This window comes from Anopheles coluzzii, chromosome X, assembly GCF_943734685.1.
Source record: "Anopheles coluzzii chromosome X, AcolN3, whole genome shotgun sequence".
Classification (NCBI taxonomy): Eukaryota; Metazoa; Arthropoda; class Insecta; order Diptera; family Culicidae; genus Anopheles; species Anopheles coluzzii.
This window is the reverse complement of record NC_064669.1, coordinates 14562243-14581173: the sequence shown is the minus strand read 5'-3', so window position 1 is coordinate 14581173 and position 18931 is coordinate 14562243. Positions and strand designations below refer to the sequence as shown.

Sequence of the window (18931 nt, the reverse complement as noted above, 5' to 3'; positions counted from 1 at the left end):
TTTAATGATTACACATTAAAGCAGGGAACGAGTAGGCACGCTTTCTCGCAACCGGGCGTAATGATGCGACCCGGTTTTTTTTTTTTTTGGGGGGGAGGAGGTAGGAAAAGTTCTGTGTTTCTCAAATTAGACTATAGAAGTTACAAGCAGTAACGCACACACACAAACACGCCCTCGCTCATACACAAATTGGATTGGATGGCTGGCAAGAGCGAGCAAAGGGGGAAAGGGAGCGAACGCTACTTTGAATTTCCACACGGCGGTTGTGTGTTAACCCGTTGTGAAAGGTGCAATAATCAAGTGAGAAGATTAGCACCGATTGACGTGTAAACTAAGTGGGAAAAGCAAAGAGAAAGGGAGAGAGAGAGCGAAATAAAGAGAGAGAAAGATGGAGCGACATATAAATGTATACCAAAGCGAACGGGAGAGCGAGTGAAAGAAATCGGCACTGCCTGCCGGTGTGTGAGAGTGTTTGTAATCCTTACACCGTAAAGCATCCTTTCAGCTGAAGTCGAAGCTGACAGAAACCGACCGACATTCAGACGCAACAAACATCCCCACAGGGTTTGCCCTCTTGCTCTTTCGCGCTCTCGCGCGCTCGCCTTCACGTCTGCTCGCTCTGCGACGCGTCTACTAAAGACACGAGCAGGCGACCCGAACGGTTGTGCGATGTGCCCGAGCGTGCCGCAGCTTCCGATCGGGAGCTTTTTGGCGAGCGCAGAACCCTGGACCCGTTGATGACGTTGATCACGGTGCTACTACGTCGAGAGCATCACTGGAGCGAGCGAAAGAGAGAGAGAGAGAGAGAGCGAGAGCGAGAGAAAGTATGCGAGAATGAAATAAAAGCAAAGAGATACGCACGATGCGGGTTTTGCGGAACGGTTTTTGTTTGTGAGGGAGAGAAAGTGTTCGGGCGTCGCTGGGAACCCACACCCCTGCCGGTGGAGGGCACTGTGCCGATGGGTGGTGGAGGGGGGGTGGGGGGAGGCGAGGCAGAAAATAGATGCTTTGGCGGTCTTTGCTAGCGACGCCATCGTCAGTGTCCGCCACGGTCAGTCGATCCGTGTCGGTTGTGCGACCTGCAAGCGCGCGCGCGCTCGAGCTAGTCGTCCAGGGGCCGTTCCCCGCCGGTGGGCCAGGTGACCGCGTTCGAATCGTTTATCCGTCGATCCGTCCGCCACAGTCGAATCCAACGCCACAGTCTCCAGCAGGCACTGTCAGTCGCACACGTGCCACACGTGCAAGCCGAATTGACCCAGACACTTGGCCCGCTCGGTGCAGCTACTAATAAAGAGTCGGTTGGCGTGCGTGAAGCGAACGAAGGAAAGAAAGCAAGCAACAGCAAAAAAACAAACAAAAAAGAAAACACAAACCACCCCAAAGGGGTGCAAACCGCGTTACTGCCGGTGCTGAATACGAGCGAGTGTGTGTGTGTGTGTTTTTTTTTTTTTCTTTCGATTTCGTATGTTTGGTCGAGTGCGCGCGTAAACACTACGAGAACATCATATCAATTAATGTCACCCGCGCGACCCACCGCGGACGCTCATAAACGCGACAAAAATTAATGTGTAAGTGGCCCCGTTAATGTTTGCGGCGTGCCGGGACGCTCCCCCCCCCCCCCTCCTACTTCCCTCCAATTCCACTCCTCCCTCCGATCATATGCATAGCAACGGTGCCCCCTTCATGCTACTTGTTACATCGAACGGCGTCTTCCACTACTCCTCCTCCTTCTGCTCGCTCTCCACCCAGCCAATCAATTTTACGAGCCGAAACAGCCACCCTCCCCCAAAACCCTCCCTGGGTTTGCTGCTGGCCGGACGGTGTAGAAATTAGCCCCGAGTGGTCGAATAATTGCAAATGTGCACTGAGTGTGTTTTTGGAATAAGGGTTTCCCACTCCTCGCAGGGCCTGCCTCATTATTTCCACCGACCCATGTCATCCTCGTGCCTACACTGCAAACCCCCCTACACCCTCACCACCATAAAAAAAGATGCGTCCCCGTTAGCGACCATCGTTGAGGCGTCCGGACAGTTTAAATTGATTTTGTTTACATTTCGGTAGTTGCCCATCTTGCTTCACTCTCAGCAGCGGAACTGCGTGGGGTTCACTAACAAGGGGTTAATATTTTTATTTCAAAACTAGCAGTAGAAAACACTTCCCCCCCCCCCCCCTCCTCACTCTCTCTCTCTGCCTCTTCCTTCCCGTAGCTGCCGCTTTCTTACTTCGAAAGGAATCGGATAGATGAAAGCCGTTACCGGGCGTTACGGTGCTAGCGAGGGGCGGGCGGATCTTTTCTAGTGTCGCAACCAATTTGCGGCCGTACCGCCGCTGGGCCAGGGTGAAGAGGAGAGAGGATGGAGGTGTGAGGGAGGGGAAGGTTTGAAAATAACATCACCTTAGTTTACATATTTATGCGCCGCACGGGCGACAATCGTCTCGCGCCTTTCCTTCCAACGTGGCTGATCGGTTTTCGGCTTACCTCCCCTCTCCATTTTATCCCCTCTAAACCAAATATATAAAAAAAAAACATAAAACAAAGCAGAACCCTCTCAACCACTACCTTTCTATCCGCAAATCATGCTGCTTAGGTTTTAGTGGCGCACACTTGCTTGCCGAAACGAAAACAGTGCCCGCAACCCGGTCCCTCTATTTTGGCGTTCGCCAACTATCAAAAAAAGTGTTTGTGTATGTGTGTGTGTGTGTGTGTGTAATTTTGTAAGTGTGATTACGTGGTAAAGTGCTTGAGGGTATATGTGTGTGTGTGTGTGTGTGTGTGTGTTTGTCTGTGGTTTGTGTTTCTAGAGCACGACGCGATCGCTCGAGTGCAACGGAGTGATACTCCTGCCCCGCAAGCTCAACGCTCAACTATCAACTCAACCATAACCTCAACATCCTGGGGGAAAAACAATCCCCTGCCCAGCGCCGTTTCCGCCACCCGCCATCCTGCCCGTTGCCAGTGCCTCTGTGTGTGTGTGCGTGTGTGTGTGTGTTTGTGTAAATTTGTGTGCAAATCTCACGCAATCAACACGCTCTGCAACCAAACAGCAGCCGAAGAAGCCGAACAGCAACAACCGCAACAACAACAACAACAACAAATACCATCCCGCCCCACACCGTAAGTAGCCGAGGCGTCACAGGCCCGAACAGCGCCTGAATGTATGTGCACCCGCTGCACTCCCGGTGCCGCTGGCGGGCGGCTTACATACATGCAGGCGCGCGCGCTCGGACCAGCGTTCGACCGCTATGTAGGTCATGGTCTCCCGTACTTTTCCCGCAAACAACCTCGCACCCCGCACGCCCCTGCGGAATGCAATCTGACGACAGCGCGCCCGAGATACTATGGCGACGACAGCACACTGCTCTCCCTGTGTGTGTGTGTGTGTGTGTGTATGTTTATGTCGCTGTATGTTGACGCCCAACCAAACTTGGTCAGGCTCGTGTCGGTCTACACGCTCTGTATATGTTTGTGTGCATGTGTGTGTGTACATCTTTCTGTGGCCTCTTCTTATTCCGCCTGCTCGATTTCGGAATGACCTACTGACTGTTGGCGTTGCATCGGGCAGCATCGGCACGACAGACTGGACCCATTTGGGCTGTCCTGGATCCTGGCTCGATGGTGTGAAGGGGCTGTGCACTCGTTATGTGTGTCTATGAGTATGCACGAACGAAAGGAGCAGCCCGCCAGCTGGAGTGCAGGTCCAATTTCAGGTCCCGAAAAATATGTAATCACGCTAATGAGGGAGAGGAATAGAGGGAGGAAGAGAGTGAAAACTGGAAAGAATACGACTTTCTACACCCCCCCCCCCCTCCCCCCGCTCCGCTGGAGCTGGTTTGAACCTGTTCGAAGGCAAACCTTAATAAGACCTATTTGCTTATTGGCTGGAATTGCATACCGTTTAGGCGTTTGTTTTTAAGTTTGCTTCAGTAAGCTTGTTTATGCGGCTTAAAGACTTAAAGGCGTCTCCATTGCTTGATTGGATGTTACTGCACACTGTGCAAGGGAGGCCCTCGTCATCAGGTATGAGTTGTAACCTGTGACAATTATGATTTCAATGAAAAAGGCTTTTAACTTTTTTTTCAATTATAACTAAATCACTATTTGCATACCGAAAGACACAGGCGTGTAAAAATGTTGCGAGAACATTTTTTGCCAAATCGTATCGAATGAGCTGTCAAACTCATGCTGTGGAGACATTTTTGTCGCAAGAGAAACAAATCGATTTGTTTCACGTTTATCTGTTGCAGGAACCTTTTCGGACGCGTTTGCATACCACAACGGTTACAAACTAGTTTTAACTTATTTTTAAAACATCGTTGCTAGCAAATACGTGCACAGATTTTTTATTGCTGAACTGAAAGGAATACTGTTGACGTTTTATATATTCTGTACCATAATAGTTTCATTAGTCTCTTTTACAAACAAATTCCATTACCTATGCTATATTTACTATGATTTGTAAAATAAAATATTATCCCTGGTCAGACATACAGTTGAAGCAACTCATACAAACACCGGGATAAACATATGTGGTTAATAGAAATTCATATTTTCAATTGAAGAAGAATTTTATATTCTATTTATGTTTAAAAATAATTAAAATTTAACATTAACAGTTATATTATGATAGTTTCAGTTTTTTATATTGTTTTTTAGATGTTGTAAGATCTACCAATGACTAATATTTCGCTAAAATGTGCTCTAAACAAAATCATAATCAATAACATTAGAACAGAAAATATGGCCAAAGTCGTATTACTCTAAAAAAGAACGAATTAATTAAAATTAATGCCGGAATACCGAGATTCCACGGTATATGGCCAGACGTGCTTTACTTACGCTTTACCTTAATCTTCAAAATTTACTAAGTATATCTTATTATTTTCCTATTTATATTTATGAAAAAGCTTCTTAAAAATGGTATCATCTCAGCTGGAAATTACATACTAATAATCTTATTCTTAAACATTTGCTCAAACGTATCTTATAAACAGGATTTGCAATTGTGAAAACTCATCATTTCAATGACTGCTATTCAGATAAACTGAGTTCTTGTTATCCCTTCAGGAATAATACTATTAGAAGAAATAATAAGGACTATACAGATTGAGTTTTGAACAAAAGCTTTAGAATAAGTTATTCTACAATTTGTTCTTCAAATTCTACAAAGGAAAATACAATTTTTATTGCAATAGCTCCAATGAATATTAAAACATTTTTTAAATAAGGCACTAAATAAGACAATTTTTATTGGATATTTAATGACCTTTCTAAAAACAACTTTACATTAGAAAATTAACACAATTCATTTTTAAATGTTTTCATTGAAAAATGCTCCATTTATGTACCAACATGTTTAAAAATTTACCCTTTAAGATTAACAGGGTTTGGACGTCTAGTCTAAACTTTTCTTAATGTAATACATTCCACTTTAAAGCAAACATACTACCCCTCTGCTTCCACTGTACATTGGCTTAGGAAGTTGTACGTTACAAACGTTAATTTGTTGCTTCTCTTTTAGCTTAAATGATTTATTGTTTTTATAAAATTCTTCAGCAATCCACATGAGTAAAAAAGTGTAATCGATAAACATATTGCATTCTTTCATGTGTTTTGCAACACGAGCGAGCAATTTACTTTTGTCCTTTCCCACACTCCTGGACATTAATTTTTTTGATCAACTTTTTTTAACTTTTATTTCCATTTATTTAAATTCGTCATAATGTGTTTTATAGCAAATGCACATGTGCATATTATTAAAATTTCTTACATATGCTCCTTTAATTGTAATACGCAATTGTACGTTATTGTAATTCGATACTTTTCTAAACTGACAAGTTAACATGTCGTACGTTCCATTAGAGCAGACTTTTTTATACGCGACGTTCTATTGTTAACAAGTATGAGTGTCATCAAAACGAGAATTTGTAGTAAAAAGTAAATATTGCTAAACCTTCGTATTTTTTTTTAATTGGCTTGAAACGCTTAAACAAATTATTTCATCTTTCTTTTGCTTTTTGTTTTTTAGTTTTGGCTCAATTGTTTTTTTTTTGCTCTTATACGTTAAAGCCATAAAAACAGTATAAAAATAAAACAGTAAAAAACATATTTTTTTAGATATTTTCACATTTACCATGTTCACTTACGTATGTACTTATTTAACTTAGTGAATACCTTTAAGAGTGTACGCATTAACAATTGATTCACGGCACCTAATGACGTAAGAGTATGTGAAATGCATACTCTTTGCTTACAACTGTTGGTGCCGAAGTTGCATACTTGCAGGGGTATTTTTGGGTACATTCAATCCTTCCACAAAGCAGCGGCTTGTTTGGCCCCGTTTGCTAACACGGCACACTCCGTCAGCGAGTGGCAGTGGGCATGCCGAACCAGTTGGCTTTACCCAAACCGACCGAAAACGACACCGGGCAACAAATCGACCAACAAGAACAGAGCAGTGATACCAATTTTGTTTTTTTTTTTTATTTGGAAAATGTTTTGTTGTTTTTTTTTTCTTATTGGACTCGCTCGTTCGGTGCTTTCTTGCAAAGCAGATGCCAGATGCCTCAGGGCCATCATTAGAGCGCATACACACTCGCACACACTCACACACACTCATACAAAGAGCCAGAACGGGCTCGTCTGGGCCAACGACCAAGTAATGAATGATCCGTTCTTTTTACAAGCTGGAACACTCTCGGCCCTCTCGCTTCCCCTTTTACACCAAGTGCCCTTCCCTCATGCTTGTAATGGGAGGAAGAAGAGGATCGATTTTGAAACAAGGGCTGTCGTGTCGTGGACCATGGTTACACTCACAACACACTGCAGCAAGTGGTACTGCTCTGGAGAAACAAGAAAAAAAGAACCCCGGGATCTTTGGGCAAGGACGTCCAACGTAAGGGGTTTAGCTTATGATTCGGTCGGGTACGTCATAATCTTTGTAATCGGCGGTGGTTACTCCTTCGAGCCGGCAGCCCAAAACGCTCCTGTCACAGCAGCAGCAGCAGCAGCAGCAGCAGGTTGCGCGGGCAAAAGATGGATAGCCCCTAAATCATCCGGCCATCAGTTTATCGAAGCCCGGTCAAAAAGTGGCTGACCCTTCTTCTGTGTTTTTTCCCCTTTGTTTTCGGTCCGCTCAAGTCCAATAATCCCTCATTACGGTGTGTGTGTGTGTGTCGGTTGTACCGTAGCGGATGGGGCATGGCACATACGCGCCCCAAGAGGCTGCCAGTTGCGATAGTTTGGCTCCGTGTGCTGTTCGACCGGCTCATCACAGCCGCAAACGAGGGAGGAAAATGTGCAAAAAGCCGCAAGCTCTGCTATTCCGACCGTTGCAGGATGCAAACAAAAAAAGAAGCAAGGAGACAACACAAGGAGGCAACATAAAACAGTTGCCACCCGCGTGCGATGTGGGTGAGGCGGCAGCGAATTTAAAGGGATTCCTTTATTAGCATAGATATCTGTAGGTAGTGCGCACAGCGTGCCAGCGTCCCTCGCAAGCCAGTAGCCCCTAGCCGCCCACTCATCCTCCCCCCCCCCTTTCTCCTCCCTCCGTCTCCCTCGGCCCCTTTGTACCGCCCGGGTGCCGGCTGGCTCGTAAAGTAAAAGCCAACATTTTGCTATGACGTGGGTTAAATAAACCATCATTTCGACTCCACGGCCACTCTCTCGCGTCTGGGGCCGCCCGGCTGCGTCATGCGACTACCCATTCCTCATTACGCCCCCACCTCGTGCTACACACAGACACACAGACACACACACGGACACACAGGGACATTCCGAAACGAGCGAATCTTATCAACAGAAGCTTTCGCCCGTGCCATTCACAGCCACAGGAGCGCAAAAATGAATGAACATCTCCGCTGTGTGCTGCGGATTGCCTATCTTTCTCGCTGTTTGCTCTCTCTCTCTCTTTCTCTCTCTATCTCTCTCTATCTCACACACACATACGCTATTTCTCTCTCGCTTTATTGAGCCAGGGCAAGGTGCACCAATGTCCTACTTTCGTGCGCAGCGGTCCAAACGGTCCATAAAGCGTGACACACACACACACACACTCACATAGAGACAGACCCCGCAGGGTGGTAAAATATTGCTTTTCATCCCATTTTCCCTTTCTGTAGCCTGTCTGTTGCTCTTGCGCTACACGCCAACGCTACGCGCCCGTGCTACGAAAACCAAACGCGATAACCGGCTGCTAACCTTGGAGGGTTCGTCTTTTCAGGCAGCAGTAGAATCCTGAGCAAGCAGGCGGAGGAGATGGATCGTGGGGAGAGGGGGGTCGGGGGAGGAGGGAAGAATTTCGTCTTAGTCGTCTGGGTGGCCCAGGTTTAACTTTGGTCCCAATTCGTTCTGGAACAACCGTCCCTCCTTCGTGCCCAACGTGAATGCTCCTTTACACCAGTAACCGGCAAACCAATTCGTACGCCGGTATGCGTTCGTATGTGTGCGTGTGTGTGTGTGTGCGTGCGTGTGTGCGAGGTAAACATTTGCCCATATGCCACCACCATCCCCGGGGTGGCAGTGGTTCGCCTAACCTTTCCTACGGGCGACTGTGCTGATTTCGACACTTTTCCTCTTGGACCGATAAACTTTGCCGAAGCAGCCGGTGGACGAGTGTGTTTCGAGTGTGTGCGTGTGTGCAGTCGGAGATTTCGGGCTGCTCATGAAGGACATCTCAAATTTAATTTGGAAATAGATGAATTGTTTGACGTTTGCTTAAGTCAAACAGGGTGAACGTGCCCCGCAGTTCAGCAGTGTGTTGAATGTCGTTCAATAAATCTAATCCTCCCGCACCTTCTACCACCCTAGCGGGTGGTGGCAAGGGGCAAGAAGGGCTCGTTGAATCTACAGCAGCGCATCCTACCCGCCAATCGACGGGGCGTGCACGGAAGCGTGGGAGTGCCAGACGCTCGGCAGGCAAAACGGTAGCATATCTTTTTTCCATTTTTATGCTTCACACTTTAGTGCCTTTTCCCCCAAATATCAAACCTTCTTGAACCATTTCCACCCCGCCTTGAACCATCACCCCCCCCCCCCCCCCAGGAATAGAGAGGAGAAGCAACAATAATAATAAAAAAGACAGCTGGAAACAAATGTGCAGCCTGCTAATAATTTTACGACGCAAAAACTGGCACTCACTCGAATAAAACCTCGGCGACCACAGTGACCACGGGTGGGCAGGGGTGGCCCTCCGAAAAGCGATGCAAAAGGCTGTAAAAATCAAATTCGTTTCAATGTGCACCAGTTTTCAAGCTGATTGATACACCTCGTCTATTGGTTATACATGATGGGAAAGCAGTTTAATTGGACGCACTAGAGAGGAAGTATAAGCATTCGAAATAGTTCGAGATGTTCTTTGAAGCGCCTCCCCACACGCAACCTACTGTGGACGCATGTGGAGCGCAAAAGTGGAGCGGAAACGCTTTAAAATTGCAGCACATAGAGTTAAATGTACCATTAAATGAGCCAATCTCAACAAGGTTTAATGACGCTCCGGAACAAATGCATCGAGCGTGGGGGAAGTGCTGCTCGTTTCGACCGTACTTGGTCCTTGTGAAGCGTGGGTGAAGCGGATCCTGGTTTTACGGCGTTGACTGTTGAGATCGATCTCCCAGTGTCAATGACATCGAAACTCGAAGCATGGGCTCTAGTTAAAAATAGTTTCCAGTTGGTGGGTAACGTTCGCTAACAATGCTTGTATCGCACAAGACGAGCTCAACAAACTGCAAATATTGCGTTCGAGATTGCTTATTTACTGTCTTTTGGAACTGTGACGTTACCTGGGAAATAAAAAAAACACCTTCTAGAGGTTTTTTTTTGCGAAGTTGTTGGCGGATGTATTTTTGCATTGAAGTAAATATCTCATATCATTTGAAGCATGTGGTTTGGCTTTAATTCCATGAGAGATTTTTGCTTGACAGCAATGCAATGCTCAGAACATCAGAAATATGATCAGAATAGGCTCACGGATTAGAAAGATTAGAAAGAAATAAACGTATTAGAAAGAAATCAATACAGAAAAATGCGTATCGACAGAACCTAATGTACGGCGTAGATAATAGAACACAATCGATGGATGTATGACAGAATCTGGTTGGTATTTAAAAACAGATACAGTGTTTCCCACGATCTATTGGTTGGTTCCCGTAATTTGGTAATTTGTTTGTCGCTCGTCTCACGATTTATTCATCGTATCTCATAGATTTTTCGATCGTTCCCACGATTTATTGGTATCGACCCATTGGTCATCAATACAATGGAGCCAAAAAAATCTGAGAACCGCTTAAAACATCGTGCGAACACATTAAAAAAATATGGGAAGTAACCAAAAAACAATGGAGAAACAACCAAAAAACTTTGGAAACCCCTGTTATCTATATACATAATAGTTCTATTTTGCGAAACTACAACTGGAATTGAGATATAACCCGCTATGGACTTCAAAACTGAAATCAAATCATGTCAAGATGACTTCATGGAAGAAACAAGACAATTCTCAGGATAAACAGTATTATTTTGACGGCTTCCTGTATTTGTAGAGATTATATTCAATTCTTATAAGATCAATTGAATCTTAAAATCAAACATTCCTCTTTGCAAGCCATTTGGAGTTTTTTTAATGTAATGAATTCGTGCAAAATGTATAACAATGTTCGCTGGCAATTGCTGTTTGGTCTAGTGATGTGCTGTATGGAGCGCACCCACGACTCCGATCCGACTCCGACTATTGTTAATTCGATTCCGACTCCAACAAAATGGAACCACTAGATCTGCCCGGAGTCGGAGTCGTTCGGAGTCGTCTGGAGTCGCCCGGAGTCTTCCGGAATCCTCCGGAGTCGCCCGGAGTCTCCACGGAGTCGTTCGGAGTAGTCCGGAGTCGTTCGGAGTCGTCCGGAGTCGCCCCGAGTCGTAATCGTCCGGAGTCGTCTGGAGTCGAACGACTCCGAAAGACTCCGAACGACTCCGGATGACTCCGACTCCGGATGACTCCGACTCCGGATGACTCCGACTCCGGATGACTCCGACTCCGGATGACTCCGACTCCGGACGACTCCGAACGACTCCGACTCGGGGCGACTCCGGACGACTCCGAACGACTCCGGACTACTCCGAACGACTCCGTGCGACTCCGGGTGACTCCGAGTGACTCCGGGTAACTCCAGGTAACTCCGGGTGACTCCGGGTGACTCCGGACAACTCCAACTCCGGGCGACTCCGGGCGATTCCTGACGACTCCGGACCTTTTCGGACGATTCCGAACGACTCCGGATATTGCAGCGCGAACCTACCTTCCGGAGTCGATTCCGAATTTATCGGAGTCGGATCGGTCGACTGACTCCGGATTTTTGCCAACTTTACCCATCACTAGTCTGGTGAGAGGCTGGGGTTGAATTTGCAGGTGATGCGTTCCGCAGTATATTCAAGACATTCGGTTTAGATATGGCGGACTGAGAAACTGTATAGTGAAGGGCTGAATTTGGCAATAAAAAAATGTGAGCGTGCCAAGTGTGTCCAAACCGACAACGTGATAGCACTCTTTGATCTTGGTGTGATGGATGGTCTCTCTATGCTGAACTATTGATTGGCGATGATGGTTTTGCTAAAGCTAATGAAGTCACGACGTGGAAGGATATTATGGTAGATCTGCAGGGCGGGTTATTACATTCTGCGCTAGCTAGCCCATCTGTTTTCGCGAATACATGTGCGACCAGGAATCCAGCAGAAGGTGACTTGAGAGGAAATCGATACATTGCTAATCTGTTGAATGTTCGTATCACGGGTGTTTCTAGATTCAAGAGGCCAAGGGACTGTCAATGAAGATCACGTTGGGTATATCGCTGCATGTTTTTTTGCATTGGGTTGCTGCTGTGGTGAAGATTTAGGTATATTGTTGATGCTGGAGTAGATCCCACAGCCAGTGGAACTGGTACTAATTTGTCGGTGTAGATCAGATGGTGGTTTTGGTATTTGGTAACAAGTTCAGTTGTCAATGAGACTATAGCAACCAGCCTGAAGCTGATTTTTGATGGTCTATTCGGTCTTTTGATTTGTGATGGGCGGCAGCCCGTGGGGCGATTGCCGATTTGGATGAGTTTGATGACTTAAGGGAGAGTTTGTTTGTGTTAGTGTGGCAAAATCGGTGTTTGCCCTACGGATAAGGGTATCGGCCTTGATGTTTTTCTCCATCATTTGTCCTGCAGCTGATACTAATTTGTCGGTTATGGTGTAGTCGAGAGGTTGAAGTCCACTTTCACACAGAAGGCGAACCCATTGATCTGGACTTGCAACTTCTAAATAAAACGGTTAACGGGAAGAAGTATGGTATCGTGCTCTCTCACCTTGACTCACACTGACATAATTAAATCCTTGATCCTCGAGCCAGGTATCAGGCGACGGCTCAGTCCAATTATCATTGAACCTAACACTGATCTTATTAGCAATTTTTATGTTTAATCTTTAAGTTTTTTTTGTATTTCATTTAAACTTGAAAAACTTTTATTTTATTTTATTTGTAATCCAGCAAATTAAAAAAAAAACAAAGAAAATCAATCTAATGATTAGGATGATTTACTTCTTCTTATATCTTTTCAAACTCGGCATAAACATCGCCTTATTTTTTTATCGTTGGAATCGTCCCAACAACAATATACTTTTACTTTATCTGACGTAAGTAAAGAGTATGAGGTGAAGATATTTTAAATTTTCCACCACGTAGTGTATACACTCGGTATAACATTCCACGGCCAAATATATTGGAACCTAAACAAGTTCATTTTTCTTTTCCGTTGCTGGGAGAAGTCCGTTGCGAAATCATGTAAACACTCCATACAAAACCACACATAAAAGTAGCCTGCAATTTTCAGTCTAGATTATTCTAGCCTAAAAGCTAGAATTAGATTCGAGTACCTGCTTGAAAAATGGCAAAACAAGGTGATGTTTACATTTATTGCAAGGTGCATTAAAGAGATCTAGTGATGGAATCAAAAATCAAAGTGTATGTAGTCCAAGTTTTTGTTGAAACAAGCTTTCTGGAGGCTTGACGAATACATAAAACACTCTTAAAATCTTCATTCAGAAGCAGAAGCGATAAAAATAAGCCTTCTAAATTCATACACCTTGGGACAAGCTCACCTGTATATTATACCGACTTAGATAGCTGCTCGAAAACTGCTATACAATGCAAACAGCTGACAGGTTGAAATTTCAGCCTACGAACTTAAAACGGAAAGGCCCCCAGTATCAGATTTATGTTTATGGAAATGGGAATTGTGATAGAAAGTATCTAATTGATAAGGCAATGTTTTGTGCTGACCCCATAGAGATATGCAGAGTGTTCTAGTTAATTTTGAACAGTTACATTTTAGCCAATAGATCGGGTTTCCCTTGACATATCAACATAACAAGCTTAACAGCCTTAATGGAAAGCTGATGATTGCTCAATAAAAGCCGTTTGAATTTTGGAATTGAATGAAATTCATCATGGTTGTCCGCGAAAAACTGAAAATCATGAAAACTATTCGGAATGAAAGGATTGGAGATTTTATGGAAGTTTTAGAAAGAATAATTCCCATCACACGATTGGAATGAGTTCATACCGATGCCAATCAGGGCCAATCTGCTGCGCTTTCTTCCAAATGGGACGTGATTTCACAGCATTTTTACGATCAGGGCCTCAAACTCAATATGGATGGCTACCGAAAGCTTCTGTAAATTGTAGTAAAGTAATAGATTACAAAATAGGCCAATGGTAGGTCGTATGTGTAGCGGTAACCCCCGATACTTTGCCATGCCATGTTGCCACAACGAGAGAATTCAGAGAAAATTGACCACATTTGATCTGCTAACTTCCCGGAGCTGAAACCCTTTGTATATTTTATTTTTGGCGAAGTTGAATGAGGTATCAAAAGATCGCCCAGCAACAATAAAGCGCAATTAGTCGTTCAAATTAAATCCGTGTACGTGGTCTTTCCCAGGGAGACGATAGCCAATTTCGGGTCCTAGTTGCCGAGCCGGAGACCATCATTGATGCAGATAGTGATTGCTTTGAATGATTCGTGTTAAAAAAAAAAAATTTAAAAAATCCTCCACACAACTTTTTTACAAATCATGGTTGATTTTTTTTAAATAAAATAAACAGTTTATAGAATTCATGACAATTTACTGGAATACGCTCTTTCTCTTTATACCGAATTATCGATACCGATAATGTTTTAACCAGACGTAGATGTATACATCAACTGGTCCTGATTAAAACAATGGAACCAAATAATCAATTATATATTCATAAAACATGATAAACAAGTAATCAGACACTTTTCGAAAAATGGAAACATTTCAGTAACGATCGTGACGAACATCAACACCCCCCTATGGACTATATTCAATATCATTTTTTTGCCTTGATGGTTGAACAATGATTAAACCTGATATAAAATCTGATTATATCTAATTAACTAAAGCCTATTCCTATGACAATGCGTTGATAAAAAAGTTTAGAATTTTACATCAATAATAATAATACAATACATAATAATAATAATAATAATAATAATAATAATAATAATAATAATAATAACAATAATATTAATAAAAATAATAATATAAAACAAAAAAAAAAATAATAATAATAATAATAATAATAATAATAATAATAATAATAATAATAATAATAATTATAATAATAATAATAATAATAATAATAATAATAATAATAATAATTATAATAATAATAATAATAATAATAATAATAACAATAATAATACTTATAATAATAATAATAATAATAATAATAATAATTATAATAATAATAATAATTATAATAATATTAATAATAATAATAATAATAATAATAATAATAATAATAATAATAGTAATAATAATAATAATAATAATAATAATAATAATAATAATAATAATAATAATAATAATAATAATAATAATAATAATAATAATAATAATAATAATAATAATAATAATAATAATAATAATAATAATAATAATTAGAATGCTCGCGTCAAAACAAAAAATTATCACTGAATAGCGGAAAGCGTACCGAAGCGGAAGCTTGAGATGGAATGGTCAAAGTCGAACAAAGTCTCAAAAGGCGTTTCAAGGCGATGTAAACAGGACAGAAATGGACCACAGCTTGCATATCTAGTACGCCGAAATAACGAAGCGATTGGAGGACGGGGAGCAGCGATCTGTAAGCGACATACATAGGAATGCGGGAAAGTAACAAAAGCGAAACAATGCTATTCAGAAAACAGAATTTCAATAAAGGTGGCCTGAGCTCTAAGGCGAGGAATTTACAATGTTTCAAGACCAATAATCGAACTACGCTCCGTATATTAAGGGAGATTATTAATGGGAAACCTAAAACAACGATTACTTCTTTGGCTCAACAGCCGTTATCGGCCAAGACCTGCCTGTACCATTTGTGGGCTTGGCTTTCAGTGACTTAATTTTTGTTATGCACGCTGAATAACTCGAACACCAGACAATTATAGACCAAACAACAATAAAGAGCCTAAGACACGACGGGTCGCGAATATCACTCGTCATTCACCGGATGAGACCTTAGGTCTACTTAGCCCGGCCAATGATGTCATCACAGTGAACATTGAAAGCTTAGAACCCAAAAGAACCTTAAGATCCCGATGCATGTATCATTGGAGATTTATGAATCTATGGAGATTTATCTTTATGGATTTATACACCTTTAGCGAGAGCACATTCGAGATTTTAATGACTCCCCGCCGAAGTTTCAGATGAATAAATCTCAGTAAAAGGTTCATGAAGTACAACATGAAGCTCTAGAAACGCTCCGCCTATTAGCGTATATTAACGAATATGGGATAATTGCCGTTTTCTATCGGTATGAACAACTCACCCTATGAAAAAGCTGACAGCATGCTGTCAATTCACCAAGAATCCAGCCATCCTCTTGACGCCTTTAATAGTACGGCTATCGAAGACCTTATGTGCCTCAAGACTAATCTCCAATAGGTAATTCGAGTTAATTGGAGAGGTCGGCATATCTTGTCCAATCATGAAGCTGGTATAATTAGTGAGCAATATTTAATTAAAAGGTCAATCGTAAACATAGGGAACATCTTTTACACGTTGAAATGCCTCCTCAGTCGTTGGGCAAACCCAATAACGATGGAGGTTTAAACTCTGATATACAGCCTGATTCTGATAGTTGCACAAACAACAGAAAAGCTTTACCGACGTGGCCATCGTACCAAGCCACACTCGAAATTCGCTGCTAAAAATGGCGAAATCAAACGATCGCTCCTGGCAACGGATAGACAGCGTACAGCGTTGCCTTGGTAGGCGCTTGATGGGGTTTTTCACAGCGACTAGCTGCCATTACATAAAATAAATTACAATTAAAGATTCCACCGAAACCCATTTACCTACATCCACCGAAAACTGAGTTCGATTCATGCTCGCTCCCCGCATGCTGCTCACAATTGATCCTTTCGCTCTCTTTCTCATTCTTTCTCTTTCTCACTCTCTCTCTCTCTATCTCTCTCCCTCTCTCTTTCTCTCTGTTACACACACACTATTTTCCGCCACAGCACACATGTACACGCACAGAAACGAGCGCGAATGACACCGGACGCCGGCCGTCAGCATCCGAGCCACGGAGCAGCAGCAGCAGCTCGACCATGGCCACCATCTCCCTAAAGGGCAGCAAGACCTGGCCATCGATACTGCAGCGGATCGACGCGAAGGGCCGCACGTACAGCTTCGTCGTGCCGGCCATCACTACCACCTCACCCACCCCGACGACTCCCGCGCTGCCTCCGACCCCGCGCCCCGAAACGGGTGTGGCAATTCACAGGTACACACTAGTGGTGGGAAACATTAACTTTTGGTCGAAATTCTGATTAGCTCCGAATTTTTGTGGAATCGGTTCTAGATAGTAGGGTTGGAATCAGTCAGCTGAATCGGTTCCGGAATCGGAATCGGCACCGGAATCGGCTCCGGAATCGGATTCGACGCCGGAGTCAGAATCGGTTCCGGAATCTCCATTAGAATGGATCGTTTTCAAATATATTTGAATCGAAATAGGCTTATTAAATAGGAGTCGAAGCTTACAGTACATTCGGGCAAAAACCGTGGGATCATTATGACCTTTGAGTATCTGATTTAAAGCTGGAGATGACCAGACCCAGTCATCGTGGCGGCAGTCATCGTGTTAATAGCAGGCGCCTCCACGCCCTCTTGCCACCTCAATTTGGGCTCCATAGCAATTGGACTAGTGATGGGAAAAATGATGTTTTTGTCGGAATCGATTCCGGATAGTATATCGGCTAGAATCGGTTTCGAATCGGAGTCAGTTTCGACATCTCCAAAAGAATAGACATTTGGGTCCAATGATGCTACGTATTGATGCCGCAAAGTATCAAAATTTACGTGTAGACGATCCATTCTCATGGAGATTCCCGAATTGATTTAGTTTCTGAAATTTCTTATTTCAATTAAAAAAATGATTCTCATTCCGGCGCTAATTCCATTTCTGGAATCAATCCTGATTCCGTTACCGAAGTAAATCGCGATTCCGGAGTCGACTCCGTAATCGATTCCGCGATCAGAATCCGGAAGTCGATTCCGGTTTTGATTCCGAACATGGAATCGGAATCGGGTAGGTCTGATTCCAAGCTCCCACCACTAAATGGGACTAAAAATCAAAATAATCTTACCGTAAGACCAGACAGAGTGATATATACATCGAAATGAACTATTTGACGGAATATGGAGATTCCGGGGCCGTTTCTTGTTCCAAAGCCGATTGTGATTCCAGAGCCGATACTGATTCCGGAACCGAGTTCAATTCCGGAACCGAGTCCGATTTCGGAACCAAGTCCGATACCGATTCCGGATCCGATTCCGATTTCAATTCTGGAATCGTAATCGGAATCAATTCCGGGGACGGAATCGGAATTGTAATCGATTCCGATTCTGATTCCGGAACCGAATCCGGAGCCGATTCTGATTTCAATTCTGAAATCGGAATTGGAATCGATTCCAGAGACGGAATCGGAAATGGAATCGGAATCGTGTAGTTCCGATACCGAGCTTGCACCACTAGCACACACACACAAGGGGACATTACCAAATGTTCCGATTTTCGTTGACGCTCGAGTCACACCCAAAAGCCTACACTAGCCCCAAATTCAAGGTCAACAGCAGGTCACACGGACACTAATCACTTCTTCCTTGGTGTTTGTGTGTGTGTGTGTGTTTTTTTTTTTTTCACAGAGCTACCGCTCCCAGTTGTCGGCCGACGGAAGGACACGAGACGGCAACGGGGTGTGGTGTGGCGACAGGAACCACTTCCACCACCATCACCACCACCACCAGCGCCACCACCACGACGACAACAGCGACGACGAATGGCGGTGCAGGCATTATCGCGAACGTGACCTGCAACGAGCACGGCTGCCTGTCCGGGCAGGCCGCCGCGAAAGCGTCCACCCTGCGCCGCCACTACTACCCGGAAGGGTCGTGGGGCTGGGTGGTGCTGGCGGTCGGCACACTGCAAGCCATCCTCAACCACGGCGTGCAGCTGTCCGGGCCGCTCTATCTGCTGCCGGCGGGCGAGCGCTTCCACCAGCCGGCCGTCAACAGTTGCGGTAAGTCGTGGAGACGATGGACTTTTTTTTGTTTTTTCTTTTCACCCAGGAAAGCGAGGAACCTGGCGCGAGGCGGGACAGGTGGTACACAGACGTTCCTGTTTGTTATTTTACTTTGCTTTTTAAATCGGGACAGGACACCGGATACCACGCGGATACACAACGTTAACGATTGAACGATTTGTTTGTGTGTGGCTCGAGCGAACAGAAAAGAAAAGGAAAACATACAGCAGAAAGGAGCACAGCAGCATCCATTTTTGTGTAACGCGATACCCAAGATGTTGGG

The 18931-nt window shown here is 43.9% G+C and overlaps 1 protein-coding gene across 3 annotated transcripts in view; it reads left to right on the top strand.

Moving 5' to 3' along the window:
• Positions 1–972: 972 nt before the first annotated feature.
• The window catches only part of LOC120952554 (monocarboxylate transporter 12-like), a 126349-nt gene continuing 108390 nt past the window's right edge, over positions 973–18931 (top strand). The window contains exons 1-4 of one of the 3 annotated variants that reach the window (XM_040372012.2): positions 973–1139; positions 2589–3115; positions 16585–16850; positions 18272–18645. In XM_040372012.2, the coding sequence (XP_040227946.2) occupies positions 16675–16850; positions 18272–18645 (550 nt within the window). In that variant the 5' untranslated portion in view covers positions 973–1139; positions 2589–3115; positions 16585–16674. Of the gene's footprint in view, positions 1569–2588; positions 3116–16584; positions 16851–18271; positions 18646–18931 lie in introns of all 3 variants that reach the window. The other 2 variants (XM_040372002.2, XM_040372022.2) reach the window with 2 other exon arrangements.